Source organism: Mchenga conophoros, linkage group LG18 (genome assembly GCF_057382185.1).
Source record: "Mchenga conophoros isolate Kocher_MC1m ecotype Shallow Benthic linkage group LG18, M_conophoros_male_GT1.1, whole genome shotgun sequence".
Taxonomy (NCBI): Eukaryota; Metazoa; Chordata; class Actinopteri; order Cichliformes; family Cichlidae; genus Mchenga; species Mchenga conophoros.
Window position 1 is genome coordinate 20,544,752 of NC_140543.1, and position 23,011 is coordinate 20,567,762.

The 23,011-nt window shown below is 39.7% G+C and overlaps 3 protein-coding genes across 5 annotated transcripts; all 3 read left to right on the forward strand.

Moving 5' to 3' along the window:
- Nucleotides 1-74: 74 nt before the first annotated feature.
- On the forward strand, nucleotides 75-9,970 carry LOC146553653 (schwannomin-interacting protein 1). Of its 3 annotated transcripts, none has more exons than XM_085254733.1 (8): nucleotides 75-217; nucleotides 523-713; nucleotides 3,680-3,789; nucleotides 7,381-7,498; nucleotides 7,619-7,825; nucleotides 8,233-8,356; nucleotides 8,678-8,815; nucleotides 8,890-9,970. In XM_085254733.1, exons 2-7 carry the CDS (start codon nucleotides 594-596, stop codon nucleotides 8,773-8,775), a joined length of 777 nt encoding a protein of 258 aa, XP_085110859.1. In that variant the 5' UTR covers nucleotides 75-217; nucleotides 523-593; the 3' UTR covers nucleotides 8,776-8,815; nucleotides 8,890-9,970. The 3 variants fall into 3 exon arrangements, with proteins under 3 accessions (XP_085110859.1, XP_085110858.1, XP_085110860.1); XM_085254732.1 differs by having other exon boundaries at nucleotides 77-217; nucleotides 8,678-8,771; XM_085254734.1 differs by lacking the exons at nucleotides 75-217; nucleotides 523-713 and adding an exon at nucleotides 1,774-1,931 and having other exon boundaries at nucleotides 8,678-8,771.
- Nucleotides 9,971-13,900: 3,930 nt separating this feature from the next.
- LOC146553654 (interleukin-12 subunit alpha) lies at nucleotides 13,901-15,831 on the forward strand. Its single transcript, XM_085254518.1, has 6 exons — nucleotides 13,901-14,474; nucleotides 14,556-14,642; nucleotides 14,776-14,817; nucleotides 14,963-15,067; nucleotides 15,291-15,335; nucleotides 15,494-15,831. The coding sequence occupies exons 1-6, from the start codon at nucleotides 14,265-14,267 to the stop codon at nucleotides 15,623-15,625; spliced, it is 621 nt and encodes a 206-aa protein (XP_085110644.1). The 5' UTR covers nucleotides 13,901-14,264; the 3' UTR covers nucleotides 15,626-15,831.
- A 3,036-nt stretch (nucleotides 15,832-18,867) lies between these two features.
- LOC146553655 (zona pellucida sperm-binding protein 3-like) lies at nucleotides 18,868-22,202 on the forward strand. The gene is made up of 8 exons (XM_085255252.1): nucleotides 18,868-19,401; nucleotides 19,525-19,640; nucleotides 19,720-19,823; nucleotides 19,988-20,162; nucleotides 20,283-20,400; nucleotides 21,081-21,166; nucleotides 21,375-21,643; nucleotides 21,821-22,202. Exons 1-8 carry the CDS (start codon nucleotides 18,991-18,993, stop codon nucleotides 21,916-21,918), a joined length of 1,377 nt encoding a protein of 458 aa, XP_085111378.1. The 5' UTR covers nucleotides 18,868-18,990; the 3' UTR covers nucleotides 21,919-22,202.
- The last annotated feature ends 809 nt before the right edge of the window (nucleotides 22,203-23,011 follow it).

Consider the following 23,011-nt stretch of genomic DNA (forward strand, 5'->3'; position numbering starts at 1 on the left):
AACCACACGTGACAACTGAACGACGTGTAATGCTGGACTCTGAATCCAGACATGCTCATTGTCGTTCAGCCACTTCATTTTCTAAACGCTACTTGGAGGGTCCAGAGCTCCAGAACAAGAAATCAAGTAGATCATTCATGCAACACTGCGTGTGTCTTGCTGCAGCTGGTTAAATTATTCAATCATTTAAAGAAGTGGTTTCATCTCTTTAGCCAAGGTGAGCGTTTTGTAGTACACAGGATTTTGCTTTATCTTTTTACTAGTGACAAAGAATTTGGATGTTTGTATCAGGCTATAGATTTATTTTGTGGCTTTGTTTAAATGAACTTAATGAAAGGATTAAAATCAGACTGAAATTCTACATTTTTTAAATCTCATTTTGTTATATAATCTATTTTTTTCTATCCATGCTACCACAGGAAACATTAAGATACCGTGCATTAAATAGACTGGAACAGCCGTCATTTAAACAACTAATTTTGGTCAAAGATCTGTATTCCTCTCCTGTTTATGTCTGGCTAGATTCCCGACCAGATCTCTCAGCTCCTCCTCCATCTCTAAAATTTGCTCCGCCTACTCTACTTTGTATCTTTATGGAGGACTATGATGTGGACATGGATGAGGAAGAGGAGGGAGACGTATTCACTAGAAAGGCCACAACGTGCCACTGGTGGGAAGATGCACAGCATCAGGGAGGAAGACTAGGATGCATGGTAAACAGTCACAGCTGGGCAGAGGAGCTTAAGGATATCTTTGCACCACAGGCAGATCACTGTTACAGTGTAGCAAGAACCAGGCTGTCCAGCATCTCTGTGAGTGATTCACTGTGTCTGTTGTTTGATCCACACATGGAAATAAATGAGGACACTTATTCTGATGGCTACGTCTCTTGTAGCTGTTGAAGAGACTTCTCCAAATAAAAAGGAATGGGCTATAGGGAAAAAATTAAATTTGGGTAAAAGACAAGTGCAACAACAGGCTGTGTTTATTGCCATATTTGCAATATGCAGTTCTGTAACTGTTTTTATATGCATGCAGCATTCATATATATATATATATATATATATGCAGCATATTTTCCATAAGCAAAAATTCCTGGCATGGAGAGACTGAGAATATTTGGCTTGATGTTGATGAAAGAAGGAAGATGACTCAGTCTTTAGTCATTTAATCAGTGAACAACTGCACTGTGGGAACTAACTGCAAGCCTGTGTGTGTGTGTGTGTGCAACACTGGTTGTTTATGCACATGTGGACAAATGCGTCATGTGCTTCCTTATGCCTCTTACGGCTCATTACACTTGTACCTTTGATGTGGGATGAGGCTGTAGGAAATTCCTCCAGAAGACAAAACAAATATAATAAATCTACTACGCTGTGTAAGGCCAATAATCAGATGTTGATCTATTAGAGAACCAGCTATGGCCTCTAAGTATTTTGTTGCATTCTCATCCATTAGGCCTTCTAGCCTAGTCCACCTGCCATTTTTTTTATAGATCCAAAATGTCTGCCTCAATTTATCAGAAACACAGATTTATTATTTGTCCCTCTCCTTCCAGTAAAGGAAAGGTGAAGAGGAGAAGGCAAGAGAGAAAATAGAGGAAGATGGAGGTACAGATAACAGATCAGGAAAGCAGTGGCAGCACTGAGCAGCTTCTTCTTTCCCCTCCCTTGATTTCTCTCTCCTCCTCTGCTTCCGTCGCTGCCCACTCCTTCCTCTCTTGCTCCCACGTCTCCCCACCCTCCCCTATCTGCTGCCTCTCCCCTCCCCGCTCTGTCATCCCTTCCTCCCACCCTCGCTCTCCTGCACGGAGCTGCGGTATAAGAGAGGGTCTCCTGGGTCTAGTTTCACTGCAGTGTAGAGGAGGGCAGGACGGCTGTTTTAGTACGATGCGCTGAAGGATGGTGCACCAAGAGAAACGCATTTACCAGGTGTGTGGATTTGTATTTGCTTGCATTTAGTGTGTGATTCTGATGGGTCTGTAGCATTTAACAAGCTATTTAAAGGTATACATGATAGGTATCCATCATGGGTGTGATGCTGTAGATAAATCAGCCGTATGGGATGAGTGGAAAAGGGAGTGGGCGTGTTCGTATGTGGTTGTGCTCGAATATATCTGTGTAATATGTATGCTCCTGCATTTGTTCAGTCAGATTTGACACAATTTTCCATCTCAGATCATTGATATCTATATCATTGTATGTTATACTATCTTTTGTTTGAATAGGAACTAAAATCTTTCTACATTTGCATTCATCATACCATGTACATTCTTTATAAGGGGTACAATTTTGGGCTTGTGGGGGTGCATGTGCTCGTGTAGTCATTTTGTTAGTAAGGAGGGCATCTGTATGTCTGAAGTGGGTGAGCAGGGGCCAGCGTTGGTTTGGAGAATGATGGCGATGAACTCATTTATGCTTTTACGTCACATCCTCATCTAAGGATGCGTCACAAAAAAAGAGGGTGTAGTGGTGTGTGTATGTGTATGTATCAGTTTTGCAGCTATTTTGAGTACAAACGCTGAAACATAAGAGAAAAGTGTTATTATGTGTGGTTCCGAAGAGCACACACAAACTCAGGCAGCTTTAGCAGATGTTTTTGGCTCAAATCCATCATATATAAATACTTTCCCTTTGATGCCAGAATAGAAAATCATGTTGTGAGGATCCAAGGGGAAAAAATGAAATCGGTTCAAAGGGGGAGCTACAGACTGAAAGCTGAGATGAAGTGAAATAAAAGGAAACGAGACAGAAGGCTCGGGTGTGGAAGCTCAAAAGGTTAAAGGGGAAAAGAATGAGAAATACAGATGAGGGAAAGGGGGCAGAACATAAAGATCCAATGTCATTAAAGTGAAACAAAAAGTATGAAAAATGGGACGTCGGTCAAAAGAAACTAGTCACATAGGAAGAGGAAGCTGTAAAACACCAGCCCACAGTGACACGGCATTTTGAATCAGCAGCACTAAAAGAATGCAATGGAATTTTTTTAACCAGTTTAAATAGTACCTGCTGTTTTGATGATGAAATGTGATGCATAAATTAGTGAAAGAAGCCATTTATGGATGATTCACCGTCACTACAATCCTATGATTGTAATGAACAAAGATCTTTAATAAAAATGCATTCAGATGCACTGACATAACTGGATAGATACACCTATTTCTTGTTTCATTCTTCAGTCTTTTCTGGGCCTGGCCTGTGGGGGAAAAAAATTATGTGCACTGTCTCTCAGAATTGAAACAGTACGTTTCTCTGAAGTGTTAATGAGGACTGCATCTGCCAGATTCATTCGTTTAATCATTTTCTATACATCTATTTCAATACTACTGTTTACACGCATCAGATGAGAAATCCTGGACAGGCTGTCAGCTGGTAGTAGTAGCAGATAATGAATGTTTTAATACTCATATTCATACATGGAATCAAAAGTAGACGGTAGATGTGAATTCATCACATTTTCCCTCTTAATCGGGTGTAACCGGATTTATAGTTGATTAGAAGAAATGAGAGTGTCCTCTCATTTTGGTATTACCTGAATTTATGCATTTGTTTATGAATTTCATCAGTCTTCCTTGTCAATAAGCGACCCACTTGGCAAATCAAGCAGAGAGAGACGGCAGCACAGGAGCCTCGTCTGTGTTAATATTCTTTGTGCTTCCACGTTTCTCTGTTTGTGGCAGGCCCAGAGGAATGAGAGAGAGTCCATCAGGCAGAAACTTGCCCTTGGCAGTTTCTATGACGATGAGCCAGTCATCTACACCAGCTGCAGCAAGAACGGCCCTTCGTCTCGGTGCGTTTGACTGAGTGTATGTGTGAGCAAGCAGAAGAGAATGGTTCATTTTGAATAGTAACAGTAATAATGTGATAGATTTTTGGCTTTATATGTCATTCTGACTGCATTTGAACATCTTCCGAGCGCAGTGATGTACAATAAAATAAAAATAAAAAATAAAAAAATCACTGAAATTTGGTGAACTGAATTTCATCAAACTCATTTGGTTTCCTGAAGCTCTCAGTTCTCACAAAGCCTTTTCATATTAAAGTCTAGCTCTCATGAAAATATTTTTTTTATGTATGTATTTATTTATTTTGTTGGCCGCGTCTCTGAGATGCCAACTGTATCATGGAAGCACCTTAAGTTAACCCTTTATTTACAATAGGCCTTGTGGAGGGCCCATTTTACAAGCTCTTTCAAATGACCTTGACTCGGTTACCATTTCTGCTAGAGACAAAATTCAAATGGTTTCAGAAAGAAGAGAAGAAGAGCTTTTGGGGGGATATTTAGTGTATCATTGTAGCAAAAAGCATTCACAAAATACTGCAGTGTAAAGAAGGACATAAAATTCAGCTCCGCCTAGGTTTTATTACCTGCATTTTACATTACTGTAAGTCCTCAGCCATTTTTGGGAGAGGAAATTCAAATGATTCACAGTAATGAGAGTTATCTGGTGATTTTACAGAGAAAATGTACAAAATAACTCCACTTAACCTGTATTATACTTGGGTGCTAAAGGGTTAAGACCTTTACAGCCAGGAGAGGGGATTAATCATCAGATTACGTCATTTGTTGACTAACAACTGTTAGCTGAAAACTACAACAAACAAATTAGGGAGGTGGAATAGTTTTCCTTGGTAGAAATTTATCTAGAAGCAGTGACGTTCTGGAGTTGTGTGTACGTTTAATTATCATGGCTGGTTTCATACGGACTATGCAACAACAGAGGATGAGAGTGAGTCATTTAAGTCACAGACATGCAAAGTGAAAGTGAAAGCTTTCCCGGAGTGCCACAGTTATGTTTACAGTCAGTCTAAAGGGACTGACATTGGGCTATCTAGAGAGTATGGAAAGAATGGGAACGTAGAGCATGGCACTGTGGTTAATCTCTGTTGCATGATGAGCTGCCCACACAGAAACTAAGCGATGCCCCAGCTTCATGGTGGGACACAGTTCAGACATGATGTTCTCAAATCAGACAGCTCTCTTCGAACTCTGTGCCACCAACCTGCCCGTTAAATCATTAAATAATAAAAATAAAAGGACAGTGTAATATTTTTTTAAATATCCGAAATATCCAAATATTTTATTTTTTAAACATTAGTATTCAATGTTTTTTTTTTAATTTGTCAGACTTGTTGTTTATTTTTGCAATGCAAATAAAATAAGTTGATCAGTAATTTTTTTACTTACTTAGAGAATATTTTATATCTTCTTATAAAATATCATTGTAAATAGTACTATATTTGATAGAAATCAAATAACATACTAGTTTCCATGGAAATGACATTTCACGTCTGCAGTTTTGGATAGAAAAACATGTAATGCAACTGGAACGACTTGCATTATGACAGACTCCCCGTGGTTAACCAAAGCCGCAGCACTTACATCAGTACTCTTTCTCTCCGTGACACCAGTTGACCTCCAGTAGCTTTTTGGCTTTAGTTTATGTCACACAGTGGGGCTGTCCTTCGTTACTGTAGATGTTTGAGAAAGTAGTTTCGTCAGCTTGCGAAAGAAGAAGTAATGCCTGACACAGTTATCCACAGCTACAATTGGTGGAATTGAGCATGTGACCCCCTCCCCCGTTGGAGGTAAAGGTGTAACGGGGTGTAGTTTAGGGTGGAAATTCCAAAAAGAGTTAGTGAGGTGTTGTTTAAGTAATTGTTTTTGTCTTAGTGTAGGGGAAGGTTACTTTGGGTTGTTAGGTTCTTTCAGTATCATGATCTGGAATTGAATAAATGGTGTTTTGAACCCTTGGAAAGGCTGAGGTTAAGGTTTTTTTTCCTTCACTTCTGTATAAGAGATGTTACCGACCATTTTTAAAGACCTTGTTTATGAAATGGGAAAAAGAGTCTTTGCTCACATTGTTGTAAAGTTGGATGAATTGTTTCATAATGAATACTATCCTAACCTGCTGTGTGACCTAAAGTAACAGAAATCTGAATAAATAAAAGGCTTTATGCTTTACTATGCTGTTTCCATATCTGTGATTAAATCTTTGGATCTAGCTAAACAATTTTTGGGATGTGCCAAAAATTCCAATATGGAGGAACCACTGGAAATATGAATATATGCAGAAATTCAAAGTCAATGGGCAAACATTGAGGCGACTTTTGTTGTGATTTGGCGCTATATAAATAAAATTGAATTGAATTGAATTGAATTGAAACATTTTACCTTGATTGCGATTAATTAATTAGGTTTTTTATTGTAAATATGCCGCTAAACTAAATGTTTAATATTAATTAAAGCTTGAGCAGTTAGCTAATGTAATATTGTTGTGCTCCAAGTGTTGAAATATACTGGCGGTATTTCTGTTAGTCGCTTCAACCATTTTTCTCTCAGTTTTCTTCTTTTTGTTTGAGGTTGACTCTCCTGTAGCCAAAAATGTCTCCAAATAAGGGACACATTAATTTTATTTGGCCCTATGTTTAACTTTTCCTACATGATGCTTCCATGTGGCAGACTGGACAGGGCAGAGTGTGCTTTAAACGAATTCTGTATTGACAGAAAAATAAAAATAATTTTTAAAAATAACCGACATTCGTAAGATTAAATCAGTTAGAGGTTCTAAATGTTGGTTTTGGTTCATTTTAGGTGAACTGACCAGCCCTAACCAATGTGTACCCAGACTGCATCACTGACATGTGAATCCAACAAATGTCAACAAAAATGAATTAATATCATGTGAATTATTGTTAGCCAATTTCGCATTCAGGTGTTAGCCAGCAAAAACAGTTGATTAGATTAATTATAAGTTAATATGAGAATGAATGTGTGGACCACGCCATTGTAATGAAGCAACATCTTGGGAAGCTTTAACAGCTGGAAAAATCAGGAAATTTTTGTTTTGCTACACTGAGTTACAGACTTCAAAATTCAGATACATTGACAGGCAGGACACCAAAGCGTAACACACAGCAAGATTAAATAGGCCTGTAGACTTAGCTAAGCATCAAATGAAATAACTCAAACATAACCTTTATTGTCTGATTTTCACTTTTTCAAATGCATTTATAAGTTTTGCCCTAAACAAATGAAAACAAAGAAAATAGACAAGAAACTAAACAAATGCAAATGACTTTTTGTGTTGTGGTGTAAAAATCCAGTTGGTCTTCCTCAGAATCACAACTCATAAGCAAACTGTGAAACTTTCTTCTGACGCTGTCTTTTTTTTTTTTTTTAAGTGACTGTTTTCACTAAGCGGAAGAGAATGGATGAACTGTTTTCACTCTTTGCCTTACCACTTTTCATGCTTATATGCATTTTAAATGGTGTTTGCTTCTTGTGTGCAAACAGCATTGGCCTGTGCTCTCTAATGTGTGATTCTGACTAAAACGGGTGCGATCTGAGCGCCTCTGAATATTGCATTTGTGTTCTCAGGCTGCAGAGTGGGGTGAACCTGCAGGTGTGTTTTGTTAATGACAGCAGCAGCGACAAGGACAGCGATGCTGAAGACAGCAGGACAGAGACCAGCCTAGACACACCGCTGTCACCTGTGGTATGTGTCCGAGTCTCTCTGTGTCACCATATGTGGGTTTTATGTGTGTTTCTGTTCCACTACACTCGTGAGGTGACCGCAGTTGTTGTTGCATCACAGTATCGCTCACTTCCTATACAGAGTAAGCAGAGCTCATCTCTGTCGGACCGGGATACTGGAGAGGAGGATTCAGATCCTTTAGATGACTGCGGTGGGTTTTGGCGAGTGCAGCGAAGGCTGCAAGAGGAGGCCCGGGTGGCGTTGGCTCTGGCTCGACCCATGGCCCGCATGCAGGTGGAGGTAGAGAGGCAAATTCAGCTTCACAGACGTTCACCTGTGGCTGACTTGGTGAGTCAGAGGGGTTTTATGCACAGAGGTCTTAATTCCCTCTTCCATGGAAAATTCAATGTAGGAAATTATTAAGGGCACTAAAATATCAAGGAAAATAAAGTGAAAATGGAATGTAAGTTGGTGTTTCAGTAAATATGACATAATAAAACTACATAGGCACATGAAAAGGTCAACACTCAAGTTTTTATGTGTACGTGAGACGTGGGCGCATGTTACCATGAGAAAGCCCCTGAAACTGGTGAACAGACGTGTTGCAAGTTGCAGTTAGAGGCTGCGTCATGTAAAAATCCAGAGATCCAGTTGATTAATAATCAACAACACTTTTTAAGTCTTTATTTACACTCAAATGTTTGACACATTTTGACGTGCAGTAATTTCCCGTCTGTGTGTGCTTATGCGAGCAGCTTCCCCATTTGCCCCACATCAGTGAGGGTTTAATGAAGAGGAATCTGAGGCAAGGGGACATGAGAGACATGAGTCTTGGACAGCTGCAAGTCATCACGAATGATTTGCATTCACAGATTCAGAGTGAGTAGATGACTCACGCATAAAGACACAAATTAGTTATTAAAAACCAAGCCAAAAGCCTGATCTGTACTTTATCAGATTTTAATATTTTTATTCATGCCATCTATGCTATTATTTCTATCAAATAAAGTATCAAAAGACATTCAGTCCACTTAAGAATTTATACGATATCTTTCGGGATTGTTTTTCTCTTCCTCACTTCCTATTTTTTAACACATTTCTGTCTAACATCATCACAACAAAAGCACACACTTGGCACGATAAAATACAATCATACAAGGGAAACAAACATTCAAAGACTGGATTTGTATCTTCAAACAGGTCTAAATGAGGAGCTGGTACAGCTGCTGCTGATGAGGGATGAGCTGCATGTGGAGCAGGACGCTATGCTAGTGGACATAGAGGACCTCACCAGGTGAACCACAGTTTTTCTCCACCTCAGCTTCTTAGCTGTCAAAGGTATTGGAAGCGCTGTCACTTCACAGTATGTCCTGGACTCACTTTAACATATTTCTTCTTGTTTATTATGGCAGGCATGCACATAGCCATCAGCGGCACCAGCCAGAGAAAGGCATCTCTAAATAAACACCTTGTCTACACATGTGTCTGTATGCACGCCGTCCGATTTCCCACTCTACGGACTGCTACCAGTGTTGCTAATGAAACTTCATCTGTGCTCACTGTATCTGGAGAGTTGAATGCAGCATATAGAGTAGTATTAAGACACATGTGATACGTTGCGCCACATCTTAGAACCTCAAAACACAACATCTACATGTGTAAGATCACCAATTTCAGTATTGACAGATGAGTTTGTGCAGGCGTTCCACTTCCACTCAGCATGATTGTCCCCGTCATATTTCATAAAATTAGGGGAGTCGAGTTGATTCCGTCCCTGATCTTTATTTAGCACTCAATGATTTTGGCACGGCTGGGTTGGAGAGAGCACCACCATGCCTTGTGTCTCTTTTTTTTTTATGAAAAAGGATGATGAGTTGAGATCTTGAGGTCTTTTGTTTGGCTCTAATAATCAACAGGGTTCTTAGAAATGCTCTGTTCACTTGTATATCGTTCACTTCACTAAAAGCACTGTGACATTGCCGTTTATCACTCTCATTCACTATCAAGCATCACATACCTGATCTGGTATAATAGGAAACGATAAGTACTCTGTATTTGTTACATTTAAGCAACTGCTTTCCAGAAAGTTCCTAAAAAAATCTTTAAGACTCAAACCTTAATATAATTAAATAGCTGCTACAGTTTCCACCTCCTTTAAAGACATTTAGAGCTTTACTGGACAGTATTTTGACCTTTATTTGGGCAAATCTGTATTTGTCAAATGTGATGATCTGCTCAGTAGAAGACACAAAAAGTTCATTTTTTTTCAAAGTTTACACAAAGCTGTAAAAAGGAACAGGCATCTCCACACAGATAGTCTCTTAATAGAAATATGCAATTCCATTTTCTTAATTTAATAATGATCAGAGATGGTAAACACAAATGTAAAACATATATTAATAAATCGCAGCCTAAGCGTTTATCTATTTTATCTGTTTCAAATGTTTATGTATGTAAATGTTAAAATATACTTTATTAAAAGGATTAACAACATGCCTTGTTGTGTTTTAGTGTTTTAATTCTAAGCTTTTTAAGAATGTCATTTAACACAAAGTCACTTTTTTATTTTCCTTGATTCATGAACACATGTATTCTATAATGATTGTAAAAAAAAAAAAAGACCAGAAAAAAATGATTCCGTAATAAATGTTTCAAGTGTGTCGACTTTCATGAGATTTAATTTGCTTTTTTTCTGAATTTACAAGAAGAAAAAAAATCCACACGTTCCAAGGAAAGCATCACGCCTTGACACTGCAACTGAATGACTGCAGGCTACACAAGGAAGGAAGCGAGGGCACCGTCTAGTTTCTATTCACATTCACACTTTCACGTGTGATGTGTTGACACTTAAGTTTTGTAAGGACTTACCGCCAGCAACGGGGGAAAAAGCCGTGGTGACAAAAATAACCTTGGTTAGTGTTACATAGTTACAACCAGTGGGAAAATAATCTATGGCAAAAACTAATGATCACTTAACTGTTTATTATAAGCCTTCATTATACTTTTTTTCTCAAAATTTGGGACATTGCTGTTAAAAAAGCCCAAAAATGGAACAGTAAAATTAAATCAATGCAATATTACAAAACAAAGTATCTCAGGAAGTACACACACACACACACACACACACACACACACACACACACACACACATATATATATATATATATATATATATATATATATATATATATATATATATATATATATATATATATGTTACGTGAAGTACCCTCAATTACGTGAAGTACCCTCAGAAGGTCTGCTCGATGATGTTAATGCAGCACTACGGGCAATACCTACAACCACGATTACCGACACTAACAAGCTGATCTACAATACGGCAGCAGTGATCAGTGAGATGCTTGGCTACAAGTTGAACAGCGACAAGGGGCAGTACCCTCCATGGAGAAGGAGGCTCGAGGGCAAGATCAAAGTAGCACGGAGGGAGGTTAGCCAACTAACGGAGTTGCAGAAAGGTGCGACAAATAAGGTGCATAAGAAATACAGCAAACTGTCCATACCTGAGGCCTTGGAAACTGCCAAGCAAAGACTCACAGCCTTGGCCAGCTGCTTGAGGAGGTACACCAGAGAGATAGAAGGCAGGAGAATAAACCAGCTGTTCTCCACAGAACCAGCAAAGGTGTACTCTCAGTGGCAAGGGAACAATAAGAGAACAGCACCACCAAGGCTGGAGACGGAGCAATACTGGAAGAGCATATGGGAGAAGGATGCAACCCATAACGGCAATGCTCAGTGGCTAGAGGATCTGAGGGCAGACCACAGCGACCTCCCTGAACAGGGTCCAGTAACCATCACAGTGGCAGATATCCAAGAAAGGGTCTCCAGTATGAAGAGTTGGACAGCACCAGGGCCCGACATGGTTCACGCCTACTGGCTGAAGAAGCTGACTGCACTCCACGAGCGTCTGGCAGCACAAATGAACCAGCTGCTAGTTAACGAGAGACACCCGGAATGGCTAACTGAAGGCCGGACGGTCCTGATCCCCAAGGACCCCAAGAAGGGACCGGTCCCCTCCAACTACCGACCAATAACCTGCCTCAGTACTACATGGAAGCTCCTGTCAGGCATCATATCGGCTAAGATGAACAGGCACATGGGTCAATACATGAGCGGGACACAGAAAGGAATTGGCAAGAATACCAGAGGCGCAAAACACCAGCTACTGGTAGACAGAACAATCAGCCGAGACTGCAAGACCAGACTGACCAACCTGTGCACTGCCTGGATTGATTACAAGAAGGCCTATGACTCAATGCCCCACAGCTGGATACTGGAATGCCTAGAATTGTACAAGATCAATGGGACCCTAAGAGCCTTCATCAGGAACTCAATGGGGATGTGGCGTACAACACTAGAGGCCAACTCCAAGCCCATAGCACAAGTCACCATCAAGTGCAGGATCTACCAAGGAGATGCTCTGTCCCCACTGCTGTTCTGCATAGGCCTGAACCCCCTCAGTGAGATCATTAACAAGACTGGCTACGGATACTGGCTACGGATACCGACTACGGAACGGAGCAGTTGTCAGCCACCTCCTGTACATGGATGACATCAAGCTGTATGCCAAGAGTGAACAAGACATCGATTCACTAATCCACACTACCAGGCTATACAGCAATGACATTGGAATGTCGTTCGGACTGGAGAAGTGTAGTCGGATGGTAACAAAGAGAGGGAAGGTAGTCAGAACTGAGGGGATTGAACTACCAGAAGGCAACATTGCAGACATAGAGGACAGTTACAAGTACCTGGGGATCCCGCAGGCGAATGGGAACCATGAAGAGGCCGCTAGAAAAGCTGCAACCACCAAGTACCTGCAGAGGGTCAGGCAAGTCCTGAGGAGTCAGCTGAATGGTAAGAACAAGATCCGGGCCATCAACACGTACGCCCTGCCCGTGATCAGGTACCCTGCTGGGGTAATAGGCTGGCCAAAGGAGGAGATAGAAGCCACTGACATAAAGACAAGAAAGCTCCTTACCATGCATGGAGGGTTTCACCCCAAGTCCAGCACCCTGAGGCTGTACGCTAAGCGGAAGGAAGGGGGCCGGGGACTGGTGAGTGTCAGCACCACAGTCCAGGATGAGACAACGAACATCCAAGAATACATTGGGAAGATGGCCCCAACTGACCGAGTGCTCAGTGAATACCTCAGGCAGCAGAAACCCAAGAAAGAGGAGGGAGACGAGGAACCATCATGGAAGGACAGGCCCCTGCACGGTATGTACCACCGGCAGATAGAGGAGGTGGCTGATATCCAGAAATCCTACCAGTGGCTGGACAAAGCTGGACTGAAAGACAGCACAGAGGCACTAATCATGGCAGCACAAGAACAAGCTCTGAGCACAAGATCCATAGAGGCTGGGGTCTATCACACCAGGCAAGACCCCAGGTGCAGGCTGTGTAAAGATGCCCCAGAGACAATCCAGCACATAACAGCAGGGTGCAAGATGCTAGCAGGCAAGGCATACATGGAACGCCATAACCAAGTGGCCGGCATAGTGTACAGGAACATCTGTGCCGAGTATAACCTGGAAGTCCCGAGGTCAAAATGGGAGATGCCCCCAAGGGTGGTGGAGAATGACCGAGCTAAGATCCTGTGGGACTTCCAGATACAGACGGACAAAATGGTGGTGGCTAACCAACCGGACATAGTGGTGGTAGACAAACAGAAGAAGACGGCTGTAGTGATCGATGTAGCGGTTCCGAATGACAGCAATATCAGGAAGAAGGAACACGAGAAGCTGGAGAAATACCAAGGGCTCAGAGAAGAGCTCGAGAGGATGTGGAGGGTGAAGGTAACGGTGGTCCCCGTGGTAATCGGAGCACTAGGTGTGGTGACTCCCAAGCTAGGCGAGTGGCTCCAGCAGATCCTGGGAATAACATCGGAGATCTCTGTCCAGAAGAGCGCAGTCCTGGGAACAGCTAAGATACTGCGCAGGACCCTCAAGCTCCCAGGCCTCTGGTAGAGGACCCGAGCTTGAAGGATAAACCGCCCGCAGGGGCGTGCTGGGTGTTTTTTTATATATATATATATATATATATATATATATATATATATATATATATATATATATATATATATATACATACATATACATACATATACATATATATATATACATATACATACATATATACATATACATATATACATATACATACATATATATATATATATATATATATATATATATATATATATATATATATATATATATATATATATATATATATATATATATATATCCTGCTGGCTTGAAATACCAGCATGATTATTAATAAAGACTGAATAAAATGTGACCATTTAGAGTGGTTTTGGTTTTGTTTTTTTTTCAGTTTTTTGTCACATAAAAAAATGTTTCAGCCTTTTTCTTTTATTATTTTTCATCCTTAAAAGGCTATATAAGTTTAGTTGTGATTAATGGTATCTTAGATGCGATCAATATTTTGAGAAATATTAGACGTAACTGTGCACAATCAAAGTTTAAAAGAGCATATGTGATGAACTTTCAATATGTTTTCTTTGGTAATCGAACAATGAACAGACATTAGTTTCAGCAAACCACGGTTATATGGTGAGAAAGGAAACTACACAATTTTGAGCCCACACTTTCAACTTACAGTGGATCTGCTCCATTGACTGATGCAGGGATTTCCCTGCATCAGTCTGAATATAAAACACTGCTCAGCCAGACACAGTCAAAGAACACAGCTTACCACTCTGAACCAAGATGCCCCTCATCAAGCTCTGTGAGTATAACGTATCATGATTGAAGAGTCTAATCTTCCAAGAGATATTTTACAGTTATCTAATTTTTCTCTTTTTTTTCTAGACTTCACTCCTGCACTGCTGCTCCTAGTGCTCACTTGTCCTTTATGGCAGATCAGCCAATCTGTGCCACTGATGGGAATGCAAGACTCCTGTGTATTATACGCAAGAACACTGCTCCAGAACATCACGGATGTACTCAACCAGGTAGGCCTACAACGAATGCAAATCCACAGGGTTTTTTTCTTACAGTTTACATTTTATTAAATATTACTTGTCCTCAAACAGAAAACCCTGTTTAGTGGAATTGACTGCACGAAGCAGAACATGGAGCTGTACAAAAAAACCAGCACACCATCAGCGTGTGCACCACAGGTACCCACTTTAAATACCAGATTGCTTCCATTTTGTTTCAGGATACATTGTGAAATGGAAACAAGACATAACAAACATTTGATAAGTCTTTTTTAGCTGTGCCTCTGATTACTTAACTGTGTTTCCCCCACAGGGATCAGCATGCTCAGAAATCACTACATCAGGATTTGATCAGGTAGGTTTTTGTGCCACTTCATCATTTTTTTCTTTACTTTATATTCTTGATAAACATGTTAAGGTCTAGACATGGAAGCCAAATAATTCCAAGCAAATCTAAAATGATGTTTGACATTTATTGTGGTTGTGCTTGCTGTGTTTAGAGCTCATGTTTGAAAAACATTCGGGAGGATCTGAGGTACTATGACGAATTTCTCGCAGCGCAGCCTGTTGGTACTCTTCTGTTCAGTCTCAGGGAACTCATGAAGGTATGTGATTGTACACAATTATTATCATTTTTACTGTGATTTTACATAATTCTCAATAAATAAATGCAGACTCTTTCATAAAATTACTCTCTGAATGTTGTTTTATCGTACTGTGATTTGCCAGGGTACTAAAATAAATTTTAAAATCTTAACAAAGGAGAAATCACAAACTACCAACATTTACATTATTTATATCATATAAGAATTTTTTTGCTCTCAACAGAACTGCTTCGGAATATTTCCGGCATCAGATTCGACCTTAAGGGAGGTAAGAGATCTATTTATTTTTAAATCAAGCTTGATTTCACACTTCTTCGGGTCTTTCTCATTAATATTTTGAAAAAGAAATTTTAGGCTTGTTAGGGAAACAAAATTTAATTACATAAATGTTTCAAATCATTTATAATGTTTCTGTGTTTCTTTAAGGCTGCTGCAAACATCGGAACCTCCTTCGACCAAAGACTTCACCTCTGCAAAGTGCTGAAGGGCTTCCAGGTCCGTGCCATCACAATAAACCGAGTGATTGCATACATGACCTCTGATGAATACACTAAATGAATCGTCACTGAGCTCCAGAACAATACTCAAGAGGCTCCAGAAAGAAATTACAGAAACTACGGTGACAGTCAGTTAATGTTGCTGTGACAGAAAACACTTCAATATACTTTAAAGTTTCATAAATTACTTAACTCATATCTTAAAATTGACGACTTATATTTAACTGTGTTTACTGACTTGAAAATGATATTTATTTATTTATTTTATTCTGGACTATTTATTTTCAAATGTTGAACATGTTGTTATTTATTTGATTCTAAGAATCATTGAATAAATATTTTTTCCTGCATACTACCTGCTGGTTTACACTTTTTTTGTTCACTGATTAATTAATTTATTTTTTTCACTTTAAATATGTTACAACAAGATAACTGCTTTAACTCTTTATAAGAATCTAAAGACATGGTTAGTTTACGGTCAAGCTTGAAAACAATAAAAAGCATTTGTGGACTATAAGAAAAAAATATTCCTTAATACATTTTAAACAACAAAAAAATGTAGATTGCACATTGATGGATTTTGTTTTGTTTCTTTGTTTTTGCCACAGAGCAATCACAATGCTCTATGTTTCCTATAAACATGTAGCAAACTAAACCCACCATGAAGAACATTTACAAAGAGACCACAGTATAGTGTTTGTTCATGCTTCATTTGGAAATCCCCAAGTTAAGATAATGACAGTCAGGTGACTATTATTGTCATGATAAAATAGTGATAATAAAATGCCAATAAAACGTGGTCTGATATCAAGAAGGAAAGTCAATCAGTATCTGTCCAAGGGGTTAAATTAAACTTAAAAACTGGATTATGACACTTCATTATGGTGCCATTACAGTCAATGTAATAAGAAATGCATCAAATAGTTAATCTGTTAAGACCAAGATTTACAGAAAGAATCATTATTGTAATTGTTATTTAGTATTATTGAATAACCATGAACTAAAACATGTTCTGATTTTAACACTATATCCACAAGCAGGTAATTAAATAATAATAAATAAATCCAATCTTCCATATCTGTGAGACGCACATGTGTGTGAACTTCAGTGATTAGCCATTAATTTAAAGGTGAAATTAGAGTCAGGTGCTTTCAGTCAGCAGGGTGCGAGTCAGCTATGAGTCAGCAGCCTGTGTTTACTAAAAAAACATTCAGAAAAAAAATCTAATCTTCCCAACATGTGTTTGTGGAAGTGTTTTACGATAAAAACAAACAAGATTTCAGAGTTGTTGATAAGTATGGACACAACCAATCCACAATCGGACAGATTTCCTACTGCAAATGGAGGAAAGCACCTATTCCGGGGTTGGGAGGTCACAGTGGGTAACCTTTAAGCAGCTAAAACCCCCTCACACATTCATCTTCATGAACACAGTGTTACCTGTGGAGAAAGAAGAACACTGCATTTCAGAAGAGGAAACGTCACTCATCTGTGAAGCTATATAGTAGTGACATCATGCTTTGGGCTCGTTTTTGTAGCTGTACTTTGATGAATAAATTTTAAATTATAGCAATAAAAAAGAAGGTGCGGGTCATGCAGCAAGACTGCAACCAAGTCTTCAGCTTGATCCAACTGAAATGTGGAATGAGCTGAAGTCAGCAGTTAACATGAAGAAATCAACAAGTGTCCTGAAAATGCATTGTATGGATTGAAATTGGTTAGAAGTACTCCAAGACAGTGTGCAGGACTGATCAAGAGCTGACTGACCAGGAAGTGTAAGGCTGCACTTACTGCTACACAAGGCTGTACACCAGACACTTCACATGTTGCCACTTAAATATATGTAATGTTCAATCTGTTTTTGTCTCTTTTATTTAATTTTGTTCCCTTTTTTTACTTTTAGGACTTTATTTTTGATGTTTTGTGTCATATTTATACAGAAAAGTCCACACAAAATTATTAACAATGAAATACCGAGATAAGCTTGTTTTATTTCTCATTATAATTGCAGGTTTTAGTCATATCCAGGCTGTGACGACATTCAGGATACAGCACTTCCATGTAACACGATATATACTGGGTGTTTCCTAAATGATGTCATAGATTATGCAGGGTTCTGGGTGTGTGCAGTAGCGCATTGATTTCTCACAATATCAACTACTGTATTCGTTATTTACAAAGGAAAAAAAATCCGAACATGCCACACTTTCAGTTTCGATATTGAATTTAGTGTAGGTTGCTTAGACATGCTTGTGCAACAGACAAACAGGATACTCTAAAAAAACCATCGTCATCGTACTTGTGAGCGTGTAAAACGCTGTTGATGTTTTCTTGACTCGAACACAAACTTAATTGATTTAATCAGGTCAATGCCCTAAAGTGCCACCTGAAAGTTACACAGGTTAATTGTGGGAACGATGGTTTGAAAGCAGAGGTAAGGCGAACTGTTTATTCATAAAACCGAACTGAAAATGAAATATAACTTTGTTTCCGTCCGCATCCCTTCCCTGTTCGTTTGAATTGTCACAGCTGACATTTGTGGCTTATGAGGCTGAGAAAAGAGGTGCGACATTTTTGCCACAGAAACATGTGAGGTAGACAAAAAAAAAACATTTAAAAAGGGGAAAAAAGGATCACAATCAGGCACAGAAGATAGAATGAGATGGAGGTCCAAATACATGTGATAACATGATAGGAAAGAAAGCACCACACAAGCAGAAAATACCTTGTTAATTCATTTAATACTATGTAAATGTATGTAGTTTCATCAGTATAGACTTAAAAGTGTTTATGATGGGGCAACCTGAATGTAGACTAAGGGGGAAAACCCAGGTTAAAGAAGCCCCACCTGCTTCCCCTTCTAGTTTATAAATGTAATTTTTTTTTGTTTAGTTGGCAGGTTCAGTTGGAATTAAATCAGACTATTTTTTATTTACTTTAGGTAGTTATTAAGTAATGTCATTTCACGAACATCCCAGTAGAGCTGACGTAATAAATTGGTACTAAAATCGTGAGGCTCAAGACAAACTTCAGTGCAAAAACAGTCACTTCTAAACAGAGGAATGAAGTCATCATTACATCATCCAATCCCTGTCGACAAACTGACTTTAAGCTGTTTTAGTGCCACCTGGTGGAAAATATATACAATAGCATTTATATTTTCTAAACGACCACACAATCGAAATGAATACAATTATGCCGAAAACAAGGTTTTCACTTGTTGCACTTTAGTTAAACTTGTTGTTTAGCAAAAAATCACTTTTGTGTCGTCACGTTTCAAGTAACGGGCACGCATGCTCAGTGAAACGGTTATAATCAGTCAAACCAGGTGTGTTGGAGAGCAATCACTTACAGCGGTGGTGCTTTTTCTTTCAGAGGCTGTGTTGTCGGGGGACTTATCACTCCTTCCAAAAATCTGACTAAAGCATGGACTGTTACCTGCACGGCCTCGTTTCTTGGTGCTTTATCATTTTGTATTCCGTTTGCGCATTGGCACAAAGCAGCCGGTTAGTTCACAGCAGCGAGTCAAGCGTGGCAAACTCCTTGAGCCAGGGTGGGACATATGGCCGCATCCAGCCTCAGTTTGGTGCGGTAAAACAGAAACCGAGCACGGAGCACCGGGAGCGCCCTCGTCCGGTCACGGTAAATTGCCAACCGGATGCCATGGAGGTCGTGGTGCAGGCTGACATGTTTGACACAGGCCTACAGGTGGACGGCGGACATCTGAGACTCGGCTCAGTTTCCGCGGGTGAGGAGAGAGTATGCGGAGCAGTCCCATCGGGAGAGGCGGAGTTCACCATCCGGGCCCAGCTGGTGGATTGTGGAACAAAGCTCTCAGTAAGCACTGCTAGTTCTCTGGAGCGTGGCTCAGTCACTGCTGTGTTCTGGTCAAAAGTTTCTCCTTTTACAAAACAAAATGAAGTGTGAGTTGCAGACTAAAATGTTAACATTTTCTTTCAGTCCACAAAAGAGAAGCTTATCTATGCCAATGTGCTCGTCTACTCACCTGAGCCCTCATCTGATGGTTTGCTTAGGCTGGGTGGAGCTGCTATTCCAGTTGAATGTCATTACAAAAAGTATGCCTATGCACATGAACAGAAGTTTGCAGTGTGCTGTGGCAATCTGTGTGTCTGTGTGAAATCTGTCTGTTTCCAGGAAGTATTCTGTAGGTGGCATTTCCCTGCATCCCACCTGGGTTCCACTTGTTGCAACAGCTTCAGCAGAAGACCAGATAGACTTTCATCTGCTTCTCATGACCGGTATTACAAGGATGACAGCCATGAAACATTGTTCTGCTGTTGCTAAGAGTCATACTTAACGTCATCACACAAAGATTCATCTTTAAAATGCCATCACAGGTTTTAGGAATATTCATTAGAGGCTTACAAGTACTTTTATTTTTTTAATTGTTGCCATCTTGCAGATGATTGGACGTTTCAGAGGGGGTCTTATACATATTTCCTTGGTGACTCGGTTCATTTTGAAGTCTCTGCTGTTATTGGTAACCACATGCCCCTGCGAGTGTACATTGACCATTGTGTTGGCACAGCAACTCCTGATGCAGACGTAGCATTAAGATATGATTTTGTTGAGCATGGGTGAGTTCTACTACTAAATCTTTAATTCTCAATAAAGAGGCCTATATTTCCATATAGTAAAACTCATATCATGTCATAGGCTTTCATTTTTAAATTGTCTTTATTTTTTTTACATAACAGATGTCTTACTGATGCTTACCTGACAAACTCCAGCTCGCGTTTTCTGCCAAGAACTGAGGAACACAAGCTCAGATTCCAGCTAGAAGCCTTCATTTTTTACCAATCACCCAGCAACCAGGTTGACAGTAAATAATGGCTTTCCACAGTACATATGTTCAATATGAGACCTGTGTGTTTTACTGTAATATACAGTTGGACCCATAATTTGTCAAATCAAACATGCTATTTTTGTAGTTTTGCTTCTTTACAACACCACAGTGGATTTTTAAATCAATGTGCCATTGAAAGCTTTCGACTCTAATTCAAGGGTTTCACCCAAATTTTTGCATTGTTGTTTAAGAATAACAATAATTTTATATGTAGTTGCACACTTGGCCAACAGGCAGTGCTCTCTCTTTGTTTTTATGAAAAATGGAGACATCATATCTGAAGCTGATTTAAATTGTTGAGTTTGTATTTGATCTTTTCACTAGAAGTTTAAATATAAGGGCCAAAGAAATGTCTGTGCATATGAAGGTAGCCATCATTGGGCCATGTCTTTGGACAGATGAAACAAAGAAACTATTCTTATCTTGTGCATATATGGGAGAAGGACAAAAATGGGTTCAGTCAAATGCTGTAAAACCGATCAGTGCTTCACAGTGGAAATGGGATAATGACCTAAAGCATACTGTAGAAGCTACTCAAGAGTTTCTCAGAGCAAAGAAGTGGGATGGCTGTTCTGCAGTGGTGTCCTTAGTGACTTAATCTCAACTGTCTTTGGCCAAATTATGTCCCTAACTCTTGTCTCATTCACAGGTTTATATAACCTGCCATGTAAAGGCTGTTCCAGCCACAATGACTGCCACCTCACAAAACCGGGCCTGCTCTTTAACTGAGAACAGGTACCAAAATCATGTCATTTTTATGTGCAGCAATGGTCAGTTGCCCATTTGTGCTACCATGTTATCAGAAAATAAGTCATGATGGACAAAATCAAAACGATGTCTCTAAAATCACTAAAATCTAAAAGTACAATATATTTAGTTTGTTATATCAGATTTCACAGATGGGTAATTTTATTTTACACATGTAAAATTTCACATTATCCAGGTGGCGTTCAGTCGACGGGAATGATGAGGCATGTAGGAGCTGTAATATTGCCCACCAGGTTGAAACTCAGTCCACCCAACCTCCTAAAACTACTATGAATGCCAAAGCAGGGCCCACCTTGTCTTCACTGGAAGGTTTAGTCCAGAACAGTCCCAAACATCATCCAGCAACTTATGTCCGTTTCCGTCCAAGATTACACCAGCGCAGGCACACAAAACATGAGCAATCCTCTGCTAAATTAATGAAGGGAGGAACAGACTATGTAGCACGTGAGTACAATCTTAAATCAGTGGGTTTCTGCTATTAAACACCTTTTCATTAAAATTGGATTGCTGTTGAACTTGTATTTCAGAGATTTAATAATTAAACCTTGAGTGGAGCTCAAAGAAACCTGAGTGAGACACTGTGATCTGTAATTTATTTTTATTTTTTCCCTGTTTTTACAGGGAGCCTCCAGCTGGGACCCTTAACTGTGCTGCCATTCAGTCACCTCATCACAAGTTTAGCAGACCCAAAAACAGTAGTTTCAAACAAGACCACCTGAGACTCGGGAGGCTTTACTGGAGAGTGAGGGTTAAAATAAAGATTTCTCTGCTGACTTTACAAACATGTTGTGGATGCTGTACACAAACCCCATGAATGTAGCTCATCCTGTGCACTAGAACACAATCAGGCCCGTTACATTTTTCAAATAAAGTTTTGTCTCAACTTCTCCAGCCATTTAAGTGTGCTGCTTGCCGTCAGTTTCTTTAAATTATGTATTTTGTACCTCAAATAACTCTTTGCTATAGACAACAAACATGAACAAATCCACAACATCCTGTAATTTTCAGTCTGAACTTGATATGGAGCTAGCAAATAATTTAATTAGCATCGGGTTTTTAAGCACTCAAGCTCATTAGCCCCGAGCAACAGAAGTGGATGTCAAAATGATGCATTACTTGTGTACTTGAACGCAAACAATGCATCCTTTTGCCAGCTGTAAAGATTCATCTAACATGCCAACCATTATCAATTAAGAAGATATGCAGACATGCTATTAGAGAGCGCTTCCTTCCATTACTACCCTCAGCCTACTCATGTAACCACATTATTGTCACAATGAGGGGTATTTGATGCAATATAAAATCCTGGCTTTTCAGATATATCCAGTAACGCATTAGTCACAGCTCCCTGGAGAGATGGATTACTGAAACTGTTGCATCTTTGTCTTCTAACTTTTTATTCATAAAAGAGCAGCTTTACACTTTATCAGTAAATATGTTTAATAAACATTAGAAAGTGTCACTTCTGTGCTTTTGTGTAGCAGCCTTTTAGGGTTTTAGCAAACACCTTCCAAGAGCAGCACTTCCCTAGTAGCACTTATTTCATCATGTACGGATCATCTTAAATGGACGTCCGCTGAACATTGCGGCCTTTTAAGGGGGTGGCCTGGCTTGACCCCTTGATGTACGCAAAGTGGTATTAATATTGCAAATGGAATTTTTTTTTGCGCTCGTGCCAAGTGGAGCATTTATGCTCTTTGGATTTTGTGGTGTCAGCATCTCGGACAGCGCCCCTTGTTGTTGTCCTCGGTGGGCGTGATGAGCGCTGTCCGCTGTGCTGAAACAGTCTGCACGGGCCACTTTGTTTTCAGC